The 13,962-nt window shown below is 44.4% G+C and overlaps 1 protein-coding gene across 4 annotated transcripts in view; it reads left to right on the top strand.

Moving 5' to 3' along the window:
- SIRT5 (sirtuin 5) overlaps positions 1 to 13,962 on the top strand; it is a 31,948-nt gene that overhangs the window by 16,586 nt on the left and 1,400 nt on the right. For all 4 annotated transcript variants that reach the window (XM_045811539.2, XM_045811540.2, XM_087858049.1 and 1 more), the window contains 4 exons: positions 1,184 to 1,271; positions 2,065 to 2,118; positions 3,804 to 3,927; positions 5,557 to 5,672. In XM_045811539.2, coding sequence (XP_045667495.1) covers positions 1,184 to 1,271; positions 2,065 to 2,118; positions 3,804 to 3,927; positions 5,557 to 5,672 — 382 coding nt within the window. The remainder of the gene's footprint in view (positions 1 to 1,183; positions 1,272 to 2,064; positions 2,119 to 3,803; positions 3,928 to 5,556; positions 5,673 to 13,962) is intronic.

Here is a 13,962-nt window from a genome sequence, read left to right on the forward strand (position 1 = left end):
CATCCAGAACTCATTTTCTTCCTCAAATGGCCCCTCAGTGGTTCGTCGGCTGAAATGGCCAGGGCTGGCGTTTGTCCCATCAGGCCACCGAGAGTAACAAGCAAGTCCCTGCACACCCCTCACCCATCACCGTTCCCCATTAGCAGGTGTGCGAGTGCGGGCTACGACAGCCACCGTGCACCTGCCGTCCGGCCCGGTACCAGTGGTAGGACCCGTGGTAGGACCGTGAGGGAAGACGGCTGTAGTAAGACGGACAACGCAGGGACACTGACTCACAAAACTGAGGAGTCTTAGGGTGGGGCTGACGTCGCTGTGTCCTCTGTCGCCCCGCCTCCCGCTCTCCCTCCCCAAGGAAAGCCCCACTTCTCCCCCTGCCCTTCTTCTGCCTCCGTGCCCCAGGCCAGTGAACGAAGCTGGGGATGGCCTTGCTTGGGTCACATCCCTCCCTTCGGCCAAAGGCTGCAAAGTGGATTAGGTACCGTGATTGGACCGGTCTGGAGCGTGGGCCTTAGCGTGTATTTTGGGATGGGACCGACAGCTCCATCCACTCGGCCTGGGGAGGGAGAGAGATGGCTCCCCGAGGAAGGAATGCTGGACAGAACGGAGCGACGCACGTGCACTCTGACGTGTGCTGGGCTCGGCGCGGTGCTGGGCACAAGGCGAACATCTGAGGAATTACAGTCACTGTTATCGTGTCAGCTCAAGAAATGGTCGCTAGTTTTAACAATTATTTGCTTCATGTAGTAATCGGTTATGTACTTACTGAGCTGCTTTTGTAGAAAAGATTCAAAATTTGTTAGATTGAAATTAAGATTTTGCAAATACATCCAAGGTATGGAAGGTTTATCAATCATATACTTGGTAAACCAGGCCCTTCGGTTTACTTTGGCGGCACCTACCCTGCTGACCGCTTCAAATCCACCTGCTCATAGGGGTCATTCGAGAGCTCCTTCATCAGGTGGTAAGTGATTTATCTCTCTCCTTCCAGATTGCAGAGTCCGGGAGGCACGTGCTATCAGCTTGCTCAGGACCGCTACACGCCTTTGCATTTCCCGATACCTAGGGCAGGCCCATCTGCTAAAATGAACCCATAAAAACGCAATCATTCTGTACCCTTTCAGACATGGAGACAATTGCTCTTGATTGTACCAAATTCTGGTCTTGTTTAATTCGTGTTTTTCAGGTAGCTTATTTAAAACTCGCTGTACCTCTTGTGGCATCGTGGCTGAGAATTACAAGAGTCCAATTTGTCCAGCTTTGTCAGGAAAAGGGTAATTATCCTGCCCTCCGGAACGAGTGTGTGCTGTTTTCTCTTTTCAGTTGAATATAAATGTAAGGGAATTGAACGTTAGCTTAGGATTCCTATGGATATTTGTGAGAAATTAGACTAGATACAGTACAGCCAAATGGTAAAAGAAATATCTTGCTCAGAATTTACGATGCTAAGTGAAAACCACAGGCTCTCTTATCTAATACGATCCCAACACAGACACACAACGCACCCCCTTCGTGTTGGTGTATCAGTATACAGGTAAAAGACCAGGAGAAAATACAACAAAATATTACCAGTGATTATCAAGAGTGGTGGGATGATGGGAAATGTTGATTTCTTCTTTATAACTTTCTAGACTTTTCTTACAATTCTGTGATGAACATGTACTATTATTATAATTAGGGAAAAAATAAGAGTAGACTCGGAATATTGAGAAAAATTTTACCTGGTCATTTTAAATCAGTATAAATTATACAAGTAATATATTAATACAGTATCAGTGCAGAAGAGTCTAATTATGAGGACGTATACAGTGCGTATCATGAAACTCCCCCTTAACACACCGGCTGCTCCATCCCCTCCCCACATAGAAGTTCCGTCTCTTGAGGTAAAGTCACAGTGGTTAACTGCTTGGTGTCTGTCCTTCTTGTGCCCTTCTGAGTTAACGTGTACTAATTATGGGTTTTGAACCATATGCTGCCAGGCAAATATCCAGACTTACTGGGTTATGTTATCTCTTTGTTCTTTGATTATACCAATGACAGTTTCTTTTCTAATACTGTTTACTTCAGTGCTCCAGACCCTGAAACTCAAGATGCCAGGATCCCAGTGGAGAAACTTCCCCGGTGGGTAAAAAAAACGTGGATCTGTGTTTGGTTTTCCAGATTGTGAAAAAAAGAAGGGAATCAAAATCTAAGTTCATTTTGTGAGGTGTCTCTTATTTTTTTTTTTAAGATTTTTTTATTATTTGAGAGAGGGAAAGCCTGAGAGAGCATGAGTAGGGGGGAGGAGCAGAGGGAGAGGGAGAAGCAGACTCTCTGCTGAGCAGGAAGCCCGATGTGGGGCTCGATCCCGGGACCCTAAGATCATGACCTGAGCCAAAGGCAGGCGATTAACTGATTGAGCCACCCAGGCATCAGTGCAGAAACCAGTCCTGACCTACGAGACCAAGGGCAAATAGGCAAAGGCGAACCAAACGCGGTGAGAAACTGCTTCTTTCTGGTCTCTTTTTGCTTTGTGTTGTGATGGGAGAATTTGAGGTCTGGAAGGTTCCTGGGCAGACCTGATGCTCCAGGTGCGTATCTGGTGTGTATAACGTGTAGAGGCCGGCCTCTTGTATTATCTTCACCTTCCTCGTCGTCATCAGTGTTATCAATCCAGGGGAAAGAAGGCAGTAAAAGGTCTTGCAAAGGTGAAATTACAGGACCAAACAGGATTTTTATAGATTACGATAAACCCTAGAGAGATTTTTTTATCTCAGTTTTTCAAAGCCAGATGTTACCACAGTGTTTCCTAAACTATTTCATAGAGCACTGGATCCATGTGATGTTGAAGGGCATTACTTGAAAAAAAGATGTTATGTGCTCAAATAAATCTGGAAACCACAGATTAAACAAAGTTGGAGTATGTTTGCTTTCCTGCAGGACTTCTCAGTGCATTTCATATGCTGAAGTACACTGTTCCTCCTTAAAAAGTGGTTATATGTTAATATTTCACTGGTTTATTTAACCACAGAACTCTCTTCATGATTCTTAGTAAGGGTTTTCATTATCGAATTCTAAAAAGACAGACAACAGGCCCTTGAGAGGGTTTTGGTAATTGGCCCTGGAGAACTTGGCTGTGGTTATGGCAAGAAAAAGGTGAATCTGAGGAGACAAGAAAGGAGGTCATTGATGAGACCAGCAGGTGGTTGGGGTGTTAGAGGCAGGTCTGTGCCAGGTTCCTCCCAGGCAGCCACACCGATGCATGTGGTGAAGTAGCTGGGAAAGAGAAAGCTGCTGTTAAAACCCCAAATCCAACCGCGTCAATGTTGGAGATCCAGTTGGCTTGATCCGAGCTTCACGGATCAGGCAGCATGCCATCTAGCAGACAGGAAGGAGCTCTGAGGAGCCACACACAATGGAAGACTTTCAAAGGCCGAAGGAGGCAGGGCAAGGAAGTCTTTCTAGCGAAGAGGTATTACGTCTTGGTTGACTGACGTGGGGCTTAGCACAAGTGACTCCATTTTGGGCCTGTTGTCTGTGTTTTTAAACACTGTTTAGAAAGGAAATGTGAAGGTTGGCCGACACACATTTGTCAGCAACCCAGTGCATCCAGACAAAATAAAAACTTGATGAGGGCCATTAAAATGAGTACTTTCTATTCAGGATAAGCTCACATGGTCTGGAAGTGGAGGAATAGACAATAAGAAGGATCAGAGCCACCCATCTGGATAGACTGGATCTGGGGTACCCCTGCCCTTCCTCTGATCCACCTGGGCAGACCTGGCGGGGCAGGTGTTGGGGTTGGGTGAAGGTCAATGTTCTTACAGGTGTGAAGAGGCAGGGTGCGGCGGCCTGCTGAGACCTCACGTGGTGTGGTTTGGAGAAAACCTGGATCCTGCCATTCTGGAGGAGGTTGACAGAGAGCTGACCCTCTGCGACCTATGTCTAGTGGTAGGTCATTCCCTTCCCTGATCCTTGAGATTTTCTGGAACACCAGGACTAGGGTAGGAGTTCAGTGTTTTTCCTCCCTCCCACCCCCCCTTCCTTTCTTCTCTGTTCCCTCTCCTTCCTTCCCCCTCCTAATTTGTGTGTTGAGATGTCCTGTGGTACCCTATGGAAAGATGAAGAAACCATGAATGTGAATTGATCTTGAATGCGAAACTATGTAAGACCATGTCTTGGGCTTCACAAAGCCTCTTCCCACCACAAAAAAAAAAAACAAAAAACAAAAAACAAAAAACAAAAAAAACCCATGATTTTGAAAGTACTCTATGCTCATTATTAAATTTGAGAAAATACAAAAAAACTACAAAATTATAAAGAAGAAATTAGAAATCACCAATAACTCTATCATCCAGAAATTGCCACTGTTAGCATTTTAGTATATATTTTTTTCTAGATCAGAAGTGAGAAACTATGGCCTTTGGGCCAGATCTGGGCTGCCACTTGTTTTTGTAAATAAAGTTTTATTGGAACACAGCCATGTCCATTCTTCTGTATTGTCTATGGCTGCTTTCACACTGTGATGGCAGAGTTGACTATTTGTGATGGAGACTGTCTGGCTTACAAAGCCTAAAAAAATTACTATCTGGCCCTTTACAGAAAATCATTTGCCCACCCCTGGTCTAGACCTTTTCTTATGCAGATATATACGTATTGTTTTAAAATTCAGAAATGGGTTCAGACTGTACGTTCTGGTTTGAAACAACCTTATTCATGTATATTCCATGTCAGTATATCCACAAATCTGCATCATCTTTTAATTGGCTGCATGGTGTTCTGTTGCTTGGCTGTAAAAGGAGATATTTCACCAATCCTCTGTTTTTGGACATTGAGGCCATTTCACATTTTGGTATTTTAAATAATGCTACGGTGAATATTCTTAGATATAACTTCTGAGCATGCTCTTCAGACCTTTTCCTTAGGGCGTACTTCCCTAGAAGTGGACGTAACTGGACAAAGGGTGTGCATATTTCAGCACTTCCTTAATGTGTCTTTAAAAGCAGAAGCGCTTTCTCATGGGCGCATATTCATTCAGCCAGTGTTTATTGAGCGCGTCCCAGTGTCGCGTCGGTGCTCATGACTGATGATCAAATGAGAAAAGCTGGTTCGTACAGCATAATCTGGTCTTTCCTTTCTTGGAAAGCACATTTGTAAATATGTATTTGTAGGGAAAAACCTGAAAGAATATATATGAAAATGTGGAAGAGTGGTTATCTTGGGGTAGGAGGATTATGAATGACACGTATCTATTTCTTTGAATTTTCTAATGTTAAAAAAAAAAAAAACACATGGATTATTGGCATCGCCTCCCAGAGCAGAAACAAAACCGAACCATTCGTCTGCCGTTCTCTCCATTTGTGCTCCTTGTCTTCCAGCACATTCTTCTAGTGATCAGCTGAAAGGGTGCCTCCCAGCTTTCCATCTGTCCCTCAGAAGCGCCCCATTGATCCCACCCTGCTTAGCTTCCCTCACATCTGTAACCGCAAACCGGCCTGAGTTTATGTAATGTTTTCTGAAAGAATGTTTCTTTCCCCTGTAATGAGGTCACTTGTCCGTTTCCCTTCGTTTGCTTCGTAGGTGGGAACTTCCTCCGTGGTTTATCCTGCCGCCATGTTCGCGCCCCAGGTGTCTGCGCGGGGAGTGCCAGTGGCGGAATTCAACATGGAAACCACCCCAGCCACCAACAGATTCAGGTACGGGGGTCACCAAGGTGGGAGATAGAAGGTACTGAGCAGATGTAGCTACGTCGTCTAAACGGATTTTACCTACTGTTCTCATTAAAACAAAAAGAGACACAGTTTATGTTTTCTAATTTGGTCTGTTTTGATGGAAGAACAAAATATCGTTACCTGTAGACCAAAGGCAGCTGTGCCTTTTTCCAGGGAATTTGCCTTAGGGCTTTTGTGGTTCACATTTTGAAAGTTCTTTGATGAACATTTTCAAAGTTCTTGGATTCTGTAGGCTTGGCTTTCATTTGTATTTTTCAGGGAGAGTCGGTAATGGCGTTTAGGCATAGGTGAGTTGAATACCCAGCACACAGCCGGGGAGGTGCCCGTGCGGACCTTCATGACCCGCTGTTCCCCCGGGGGGTGGCCTGGGTGAGCTCTTCTTTGGTTTTGTTGCCAAATATCTGCCAAATTGCCAGATATCCTCAGAACTAGTACTTGGGGCCATGTCGTGGTGCTGATCCTGTCTCCCATGTTTGTGTGGAAAGTGGAGACCATCAGACTATGTGTTTTTAGCCTCATTCTGAGTTCTATTTTATCCTTATCTTCATTTTGCTTTCTTTTTTCACCTTTCACCTTTTTTCACCTTTTGTCTTCCCTTTTTAATTGTTTATATATTTTTATCGGTCTGCTTATTTCCTTTCTAGAATAAGGTGGAACATAACCTGCATCAGTGCTCTTACAGAAAATACATAACTCGCAAAGAAATACAAATAAATAAAATACAAAACTTCACTGAAACTTGTTAGCATTACGTTAGCCAGTGGTTGTCACCTCAGCTTCATATTTAAAAATAACGACTGGTGGGTGCCTGAGGTGGCTCAGTCAGTTGAGCGTCTGCCTTCGGCTCAGATCATGATCCCAGAGTCCTGGGATCGAGCCCCGTGTCAGGCTCCCTGGTCACCGGGGAGCCTGCTTCTCCCTCTGCCCACTGTGCCTGCCGCTCCCCCTGCTTGTGCGTGCGCTCTCTGTCTCTCTCTATATCAAATAATGTATATCAAATAAATAAATATATATGTCAAATAATATATATCAAATAAATTAATTAAATTAAATAAAAATATGACTGGGCATCATGCATGAGATTCTGATGTACCTGGCCTCAGGTGTAGCCTGGGCATCATGATTTCCATAAACTTCCTAGATGATTCTAACGGGCAGCCAGGATGAGGGCCAGCATTCTGAGTCTTCACTGGGATAAAAAATGTGCCACAGACTGTGTGGAAATGCCCCTGATGACCCTCTTTGGGTGAGCTTGGCTCAATCTAATCTCCTCTGTGTCTTTTTAATCAGTACCATTTGTGTCCTTGGCCCACTTCTTCATTGGTAAGTGGTAAGTGGTAGGAACGAGGAAGACATCCTTTTAAAAACTTGCCTTCTATGTAAAACAGAGTCTTTGAAAACTATACAGTAAAAGAAATGAAAAGATCTACACATGTGGAAGGACACTTATGTCCGTGGACCAGACAACATCATATTGTTAAGATGGCGGTACTCCCCAAATTGATTTACAGATACAGCTCCTCTCCAACAAAATTGCAGCTGGCTTCTTGGCTAAAATTGGTGAGGTGATCCTAAAATGGGCAAGGGGCCCAGAAGAGCCAAAACGAAAAGAAGGATGAAGTTGAAGAACCCCAAAGTTACTGCGAAGTTACGGTTATCAAGACAGCATGGCACTGGCATGAAGATAGACATACGGACAGAATTGAAAGTCCAGATATAAACTGTCAGTGTATGGGCAACTGATTTTTGGAAAGGACATTTTTGGAAGACAATTCAGGAAAAGAGTAGTCCTTTTAACACATGGTTCTGGAGTGGCTGAAGTGCCACCTGCAAAAAAAGGAAATTGGACTCCTTCTTCATACCACATACAGAATTTAACCCACATGGATCATAGACCTAAATATAAGAGCTAAAAGTACAAAATACTTAGAAGAAAATATAGGAGTAAGTGCTTGTGACCTCAGGTTAGTCAAAGCCTCCGTAATATGACATCAGCAGTGCAAGTAACATGAGAAAAATGGGTGACTTAGCTTTCCATCAACATTAGAACCCTCTGTGCTTCAATGGGTCCCGTCGATAAAGTAAAAAAGACAACCCACAGAATGAGAGGAAATATTTGCAAGTTTAATATTTGATATGGGACTCGCATCCAGAATATATAAAGAACTCTAACAATTCAATAATAAAAAGATTGTCCAATTTAGAAATGGACCGAATATTTGAATACATGTTTTTCCAAATATATACACATGGTCAATAAGCATATTGAAAATATGCTGAACATTATTAAGATTAGGAAAATGCAAATTAAAACCACGATGAGATACCACTTAACACCCACTAGCGTGGCTAGAATTAAAAAAACAACAACAACTGTTGGTGAAGAAACTGGATCCGTCATCCATTGCTGGTGGAAACGTACAATGGTACAGCTGCTTTGGAAAACAGTCTGGCAGTTCTTCAAAAAGTTATATGCAGAGCTAACATAGGACCCTACGATGCTCTTAGGTAATGAAAACATATGTCTACACAGAAACATGTACCCGAGTGATCATAGCAGCATGGTTCATAATCAAAAGTGGGAACAATCCAAGTGTCCTTCATCTGATGCGTGGCTAGAGGAAATTTGGTATTTATACACTGGAATATTATTCAGCTGTGAAAAGAATGAAGTACTGATCTGGGCTACAGCATGAATGACCCTCGAAAACACTACACTAAGTGAAAGAAGCCAGGCACACAAGACCACAAATCCTAGGATTCCATCTATAGGAGATATCCAGAAATCGACAGAGACTCACAGTGGATGGGAGGCTGCTAGGGTTCAGGTAGGGAGGAATGGGAAGTGACCGTTAGTGGGGACAGGTTTCCTTTCGGGGTGATGAGAATGTTCTAAAGTTGATGGTGGTGATGGTCGTATAATTTTGTGACGATAGGAAAAGAAACCATTAAATTATATATTTTAAACAAACAGATTACATGTGAATTACATCTCAATGAAGCTGTCCTATTAAAAATTAAATTCTCTTCTAACTTATGCCCTGAAAAGTAGACACGAAGCGTCTAATATGCATTGTGGCACCTGGAGTAGCATGCGTCATTAGAAGTAACATCAGAGCCAGACAGCTTAGGCCCCTCGTGTGCCTGAAAGAGCATCGGGACCCTCCGAGAGCGGGGTGGCATCACCTTTCTGAAGGAGGGAATGAGCTGCATCCCCGGTCGCTTTCTTCTCATGTGGTTTATTTTTAGTCCTCGGATCTCCAGCTCACCTCTACTAAGTAGAAAGAATGAAAACAAATCATCACGGTAGAAAAGTAACAGAATGCAGACAGGGAAAAAGAAGGAAATAAAAGCAGAGTGCTCCCCGAGCCCAGAGCTGGCCTTTCATGGCCCAGCCTGACCAGCAGCTACGGGGCTTCCGTTGTGCGTGTCTTCAGAGGAAATTGAACGTGGTAGTTTTCCTGCGAGTTAAGAGACTCCTGGCATTTAAGAATATCCTTTCTTAAGCTGGGCCTCCTAAAAGTGCAGACCTGACTCGGCTGCTTCTCTTTCTCAGCCAGAATCGTTCAGCCTCACGTCCTGAAAAGCTGCCACGTCTCCTTTCAGACACACCGGCTACTTGCTCGTTAGAAACTTGGATCAAATTTGACAAGCTCCTCACTGACCGGCACTGACTACAAGAACCAGTTTCTGTTGGTTGGAATTTTCCCAGAGGAGCGTAACTGACCAGGGCAGACAGTCATGCTTTTATCTAGGGGTCAGCAAAGCTGATGCCGAGAGATGCAGGTGATCTTCTTACCCTTCTCAACTTTTCAAACGGGAACCAGGCCTAGAGCGATAGAGCGTTCGAACACACAGTTTGACAAGGGCAGAATTTTCTCTTCCATCTCATGCGTGATAGATTTGGGTTGAATTTTACGCGAGGTCGGGGCTCAGCAAACTGCTTCCTGTAGACCAAATCACCCAGTGTCTGTATTTGTAAATAAAGTTTTATTGGCACTCAGCCACGGCCCTGTGTTTCTGTACTGTTCATGCCTGCTTTTGCACCTGCAACCACACAACTGAGTCATTCCTGCAGGCACCGTCTGGCCTGCTAGGCCCGAAATATGTTCTCTGGCTCTTTATAGAAGAAGTTTGCCAACTACTGCTCTAGGTTAACGAGAGGGATGAAAACTGGGATAATACGTCCTTTTAACCTAATTTCCTTTTACCTGAACAGGGAGCAGGGATGCTGCCTACGCTTTCAACTTGGATCTCACAGGACACCTGAGACCCTTGCTCAAGTTGTTGAGATTCCTTGCCCCAATTCTAATTTAGAGACGGACTCACAGAATTTGCCTCCCACTGAAATGTACTAATATAGCTCTGGTTTGTTTCTGTCATTGTCCGCATCCCCAGTGGTTGTCTTGGATGAGTTCTGAGGAGCTGTCACGGTTAGAGTAGATCCGAGGTATTTTCAGATTGGGCTTCAAGGTTTTGACTGTTATTCAACCCCGGGGTCCTCGGCGCATGAACGTCTGTGCATTTGCTGAGACAGGAATGGGTTTTGTGCTCGCCTGAGAGATGGTGCGCAGGCCCTTGCAAGCACCCTGGGCCTCCCGTGCCCCGTGACCACCACGTTCATCTTTGAATTTCTCTAAACTTTGGAATTCAGTTGAAGTCCACAGCTATCTATTAAGTACCTACTATGGACTAGGTACTATGTACTCGGTCCTAGGTACTAGGTACACTGTTCTAGGTGCTCAGGATAGGACATACCAGTAAACCAAACCATCTACCATGTGAAGATGACATTCTAGTGGTGGAGGCAAACCGTGGACAGGAAGCATAATAAACGTGCAAATGCTATAGCAGGGGAGAAGGGCAGCAGGCTGTGGCAAAGGTAGAGCTGGAGGGGAGCGGACAGGTTGCAGGATTCAGCTGGGTAGTCAGGGTAAGCCTCACTGAGAAGATGTCTGGGCAGGCTTGCAGGAGGGGAAGGAGCTAGCTAAGGAGATCGTCTAAGAGTGTCCCAGACACAGGACCACCCAGAGCGGAGGCCCCCAAGCCATGCACGCCTGGGAGGTGGAAGGGACAGCACTGGAGGTCAGTGTGGCCGGAGTTGAGGGAGGGAAGGGCACGTCCCAGAAGAGGGGGTCAGTACGGTCAGGAAGTAACACGTTCCTGCGGGGGAAGAAGTGCCCCCAAAGAAAGTGACCTGCCAGTGTAAAGAGTTCTTAGCTGGACATGGTTTTATAGATTGCTTTAATTATTTGCTCATCAAGAGTGTAAAGAGTTTACTTGTAGTTTTCTATTTTTTTAAAAGATTTTATTTATTTGAGAGAGAGACAGAGATAGAGCACAAGCAGGTGGAGCAGCCAGCAGAGGGAGAAGCAGACTCCCCACCAAGCAGGGAGCCCGATGCGGGGCTCGATCCCAGGACCGTGGGATCCTGACCTGAGCCGAAGGCAGAGGCTTAACTGACTGAGCCAGCCAGGCGCCCCCAGGAGCTTACTTTTAATTTGTGGTTGACTGCAGTTGATAGGAAGTCCGATGCCTGGCTGGACAGTCAAGGGTGGGCAGTAGGGGCCCTACTCTTAGCTCGCGCAGCTGGGCTCCTGGTTGGTCTGTTCATCACGAAGTCATGTAACGTCAGAATAATTTTAAAAGGACACATAGATGCCTTAGCAAAATATACTTAAAGATACTTAAAAATACTTAATGTTATTTATTTAAAAATATGCTCATTTATAGCAGAACTCTGCGTTCGTTTTGCTTTGTTTGCTAGAGCTGAAGGCCTTTTATGTGAGCAGGTCCCCTGTTGTGTGTCCCTGATGCGCCTGATCCTCCCAGTGGTCCCCAAGAAGCCCCTGAAGATTAAGATCACCCCAGCCCTTATTTTGTAAGACAAAACAGCCCTCCCCCCAAAAGTCAGATCCCAAGGCGCTAGTCTAGACTTCCTGAATCAGAATTTCCAGGGCGTGAGGACTGTTTGTATACTTGACAAGTGGCCCAGGTGATTCTTATCATCTGGGAGTCTGGGAAAACACTGGATTCCAACCTCTGGTTTGGGTATTTTTCTGCTTTTTTTTTTCTTTTTTAAAGTGCCACAAGAACTTATGAAAAGAAATTTGTGAAGCAGCCTTCCCCCTAGTCTTTATTTATTTCTTATTATTTTTTAAAGATTTTATTTATTTATTTGTTAGAGGGAGAGAGCACACAAGTGGGGGGAGGGGTAGAGGGAGAAGCAGACTCCCCGCTGAGCAGGGAGCCACACATGGGGCTCGATCTCAGGACCCTGGGATCATGACCTGAACCGAAGGCAGATGCTTAACCAGCTGAGCCACCTGGGCGTCCCCCACCTACACTAATTTAATAGAATTATTTTTAGTAACCTGTCATGCTTCTCCAATGTATACATCAAATTTTCCTAGGAGCAACCATCTTTTAACAACTGTATTTTTTGGGTTTATTGCATAATTTGTACTAAAATTAGATAATCACATTAACCAGTAGCAGTGGCATGAACAGATTCCAGAGGAAACCCAGTGGTCCTGGTCACCCTGCTGCTGGGGAGATGGGGATGGCGTGTGTGTTGGGGGGCGCGGGGTGCTACAACATGAGTCTTCAAGCACTTTTCCTCATGTACCTCTTTTAAACTTGACATCTAAAATTTTGTTTTGAAAAAGTCAAAAAAGATGTGATTCCAAGTGTATTGGAAATAAAATAGTCATTTTATAATAAAACCACCATTATCATGGGTTTAAATATATCCGGGGTGAATGTCGCCACCACTGGACACACACAGTCATGTACTTACAGAGCAGATACACAAGCCCTTTTTAACAACCTTCATTGTTTTCCTCCTTGATCTTGTATTTCCGTTCTACTCTCACCACAGAAATGTATATTCATGTAATATATTTTTATGCTTAAAAATCTTTTGTTGACCATCCTATGATATTTCTGCAGCAAAATGTGGTCTGAATCATTTGTTTTCAGTTTCCTTAAAACTTAAAAAATGTTTTATTAAAAAATTCCTCCAGGTTGAACTATCACGAACAGTAATTTGTGGGATAGCTGTTGAAAACAACAAATAAATGATACATTTTAGTTAATAATTCCATAAAAGTGAAATCGTACTGGAAATGCATCTCTTCATAGATTTATAGGACATGAATTTTTCGGATTAGTTCCTGTGTCCCTGGCTGAGTGTGGGAAGGAGTCCGAGTTCACGCTGTTCTAGCCCGATCCACCAGAAAGTCACCAGAAACTAACCTGTAGTCAGCTCAGCTGTGCCCGCTCTCTGCAAATGAGGGAGGAACAGGGCGCGTGTCCCCAAACGAAGGAAAAGGTGCAGTTATTATAGGATTTGGAGGGAGGGTGGAGTTTAGGTGAAATTTAAATGAAGCTGTTTTTGGTAGTCTGAGCAGCAAGCAGGGCTGTGTGGGAGTCAAGTGCCGTCTGGCTGGCCATGTGGACGCAGGGTCCTGTTTCCCTGGAGACCGCAAATCGAAGGTAGACTGGCAACACTGCCCAGACGCCCCTTTGTGAAGCTCGGTCCCAGGGTTAGAAAGCAAGATTGCTGCTCGGTGGCAAAGTGGCTTCGATGCTTCAAGCACATTTATCCTTTCCTGCTGCAATTTCCAACGGCAGTTTCTGCTAGCTTATGATTTTAGACTATGGAATTCCTCCGTGAGTAAAAAAGCAGTAGTCACTCAAAGAAGGGAGTTGTCATGATACTTTGTACATCGTCTTGGGGAAAAAATATTGTTTCCTATTTGCAGTTGGCTTCATCTGTGTCTCTTATTCTACCCAATATGAGGGAGGGCAGGCCAGATTTTTCCTGGCCAAACTAAATTTCACCTTTCCAATGTTGATTGTAATTCTTAGCTTTTGCTCTTTAGAGACGTAGGTCCTGAGAATGTGAGCCACATAATTCACCAGGAATGAAAGGAATTTGATTATGGCATCGCCACTCAGATTTTGGACCTCTTTCCGAGTTATATGCCAAAATACACACTGTAATTTTGTATCGCAGTTAGGGATCTGTTCATTGACAGTCCTATCAGACCAGACCCTCTTTCAGTTTTATGGAAAGCAGGAACAAAATGGCCCTTCTTTGCCTAAGGATGCCTTGTCGCCCAATCTCTAGAAACCATTTGTTTGCCGAGACCTACACCAACATTTCAAACGTCCCTTTATCTGGCCCCTCATATGTTTTCACACTCTGTGAAAAGACATCGCTGTACGGTTTGGGGGGACGGGGGTGCGG

This window comes from Ursus americanus, chromosome 32, assembly GCF_024610735.1.
Source record: "Ursus americanus isolate L20-20 chromosome 32, mUrsAme1.1.p, whole genome shotgun sequence".
NCBI classification, from domain to species: Eukaryota; Metazoa; Chordata; class Mammalia; order Carnivora; family Ursidae; genus Ursus; species Ursus americanus.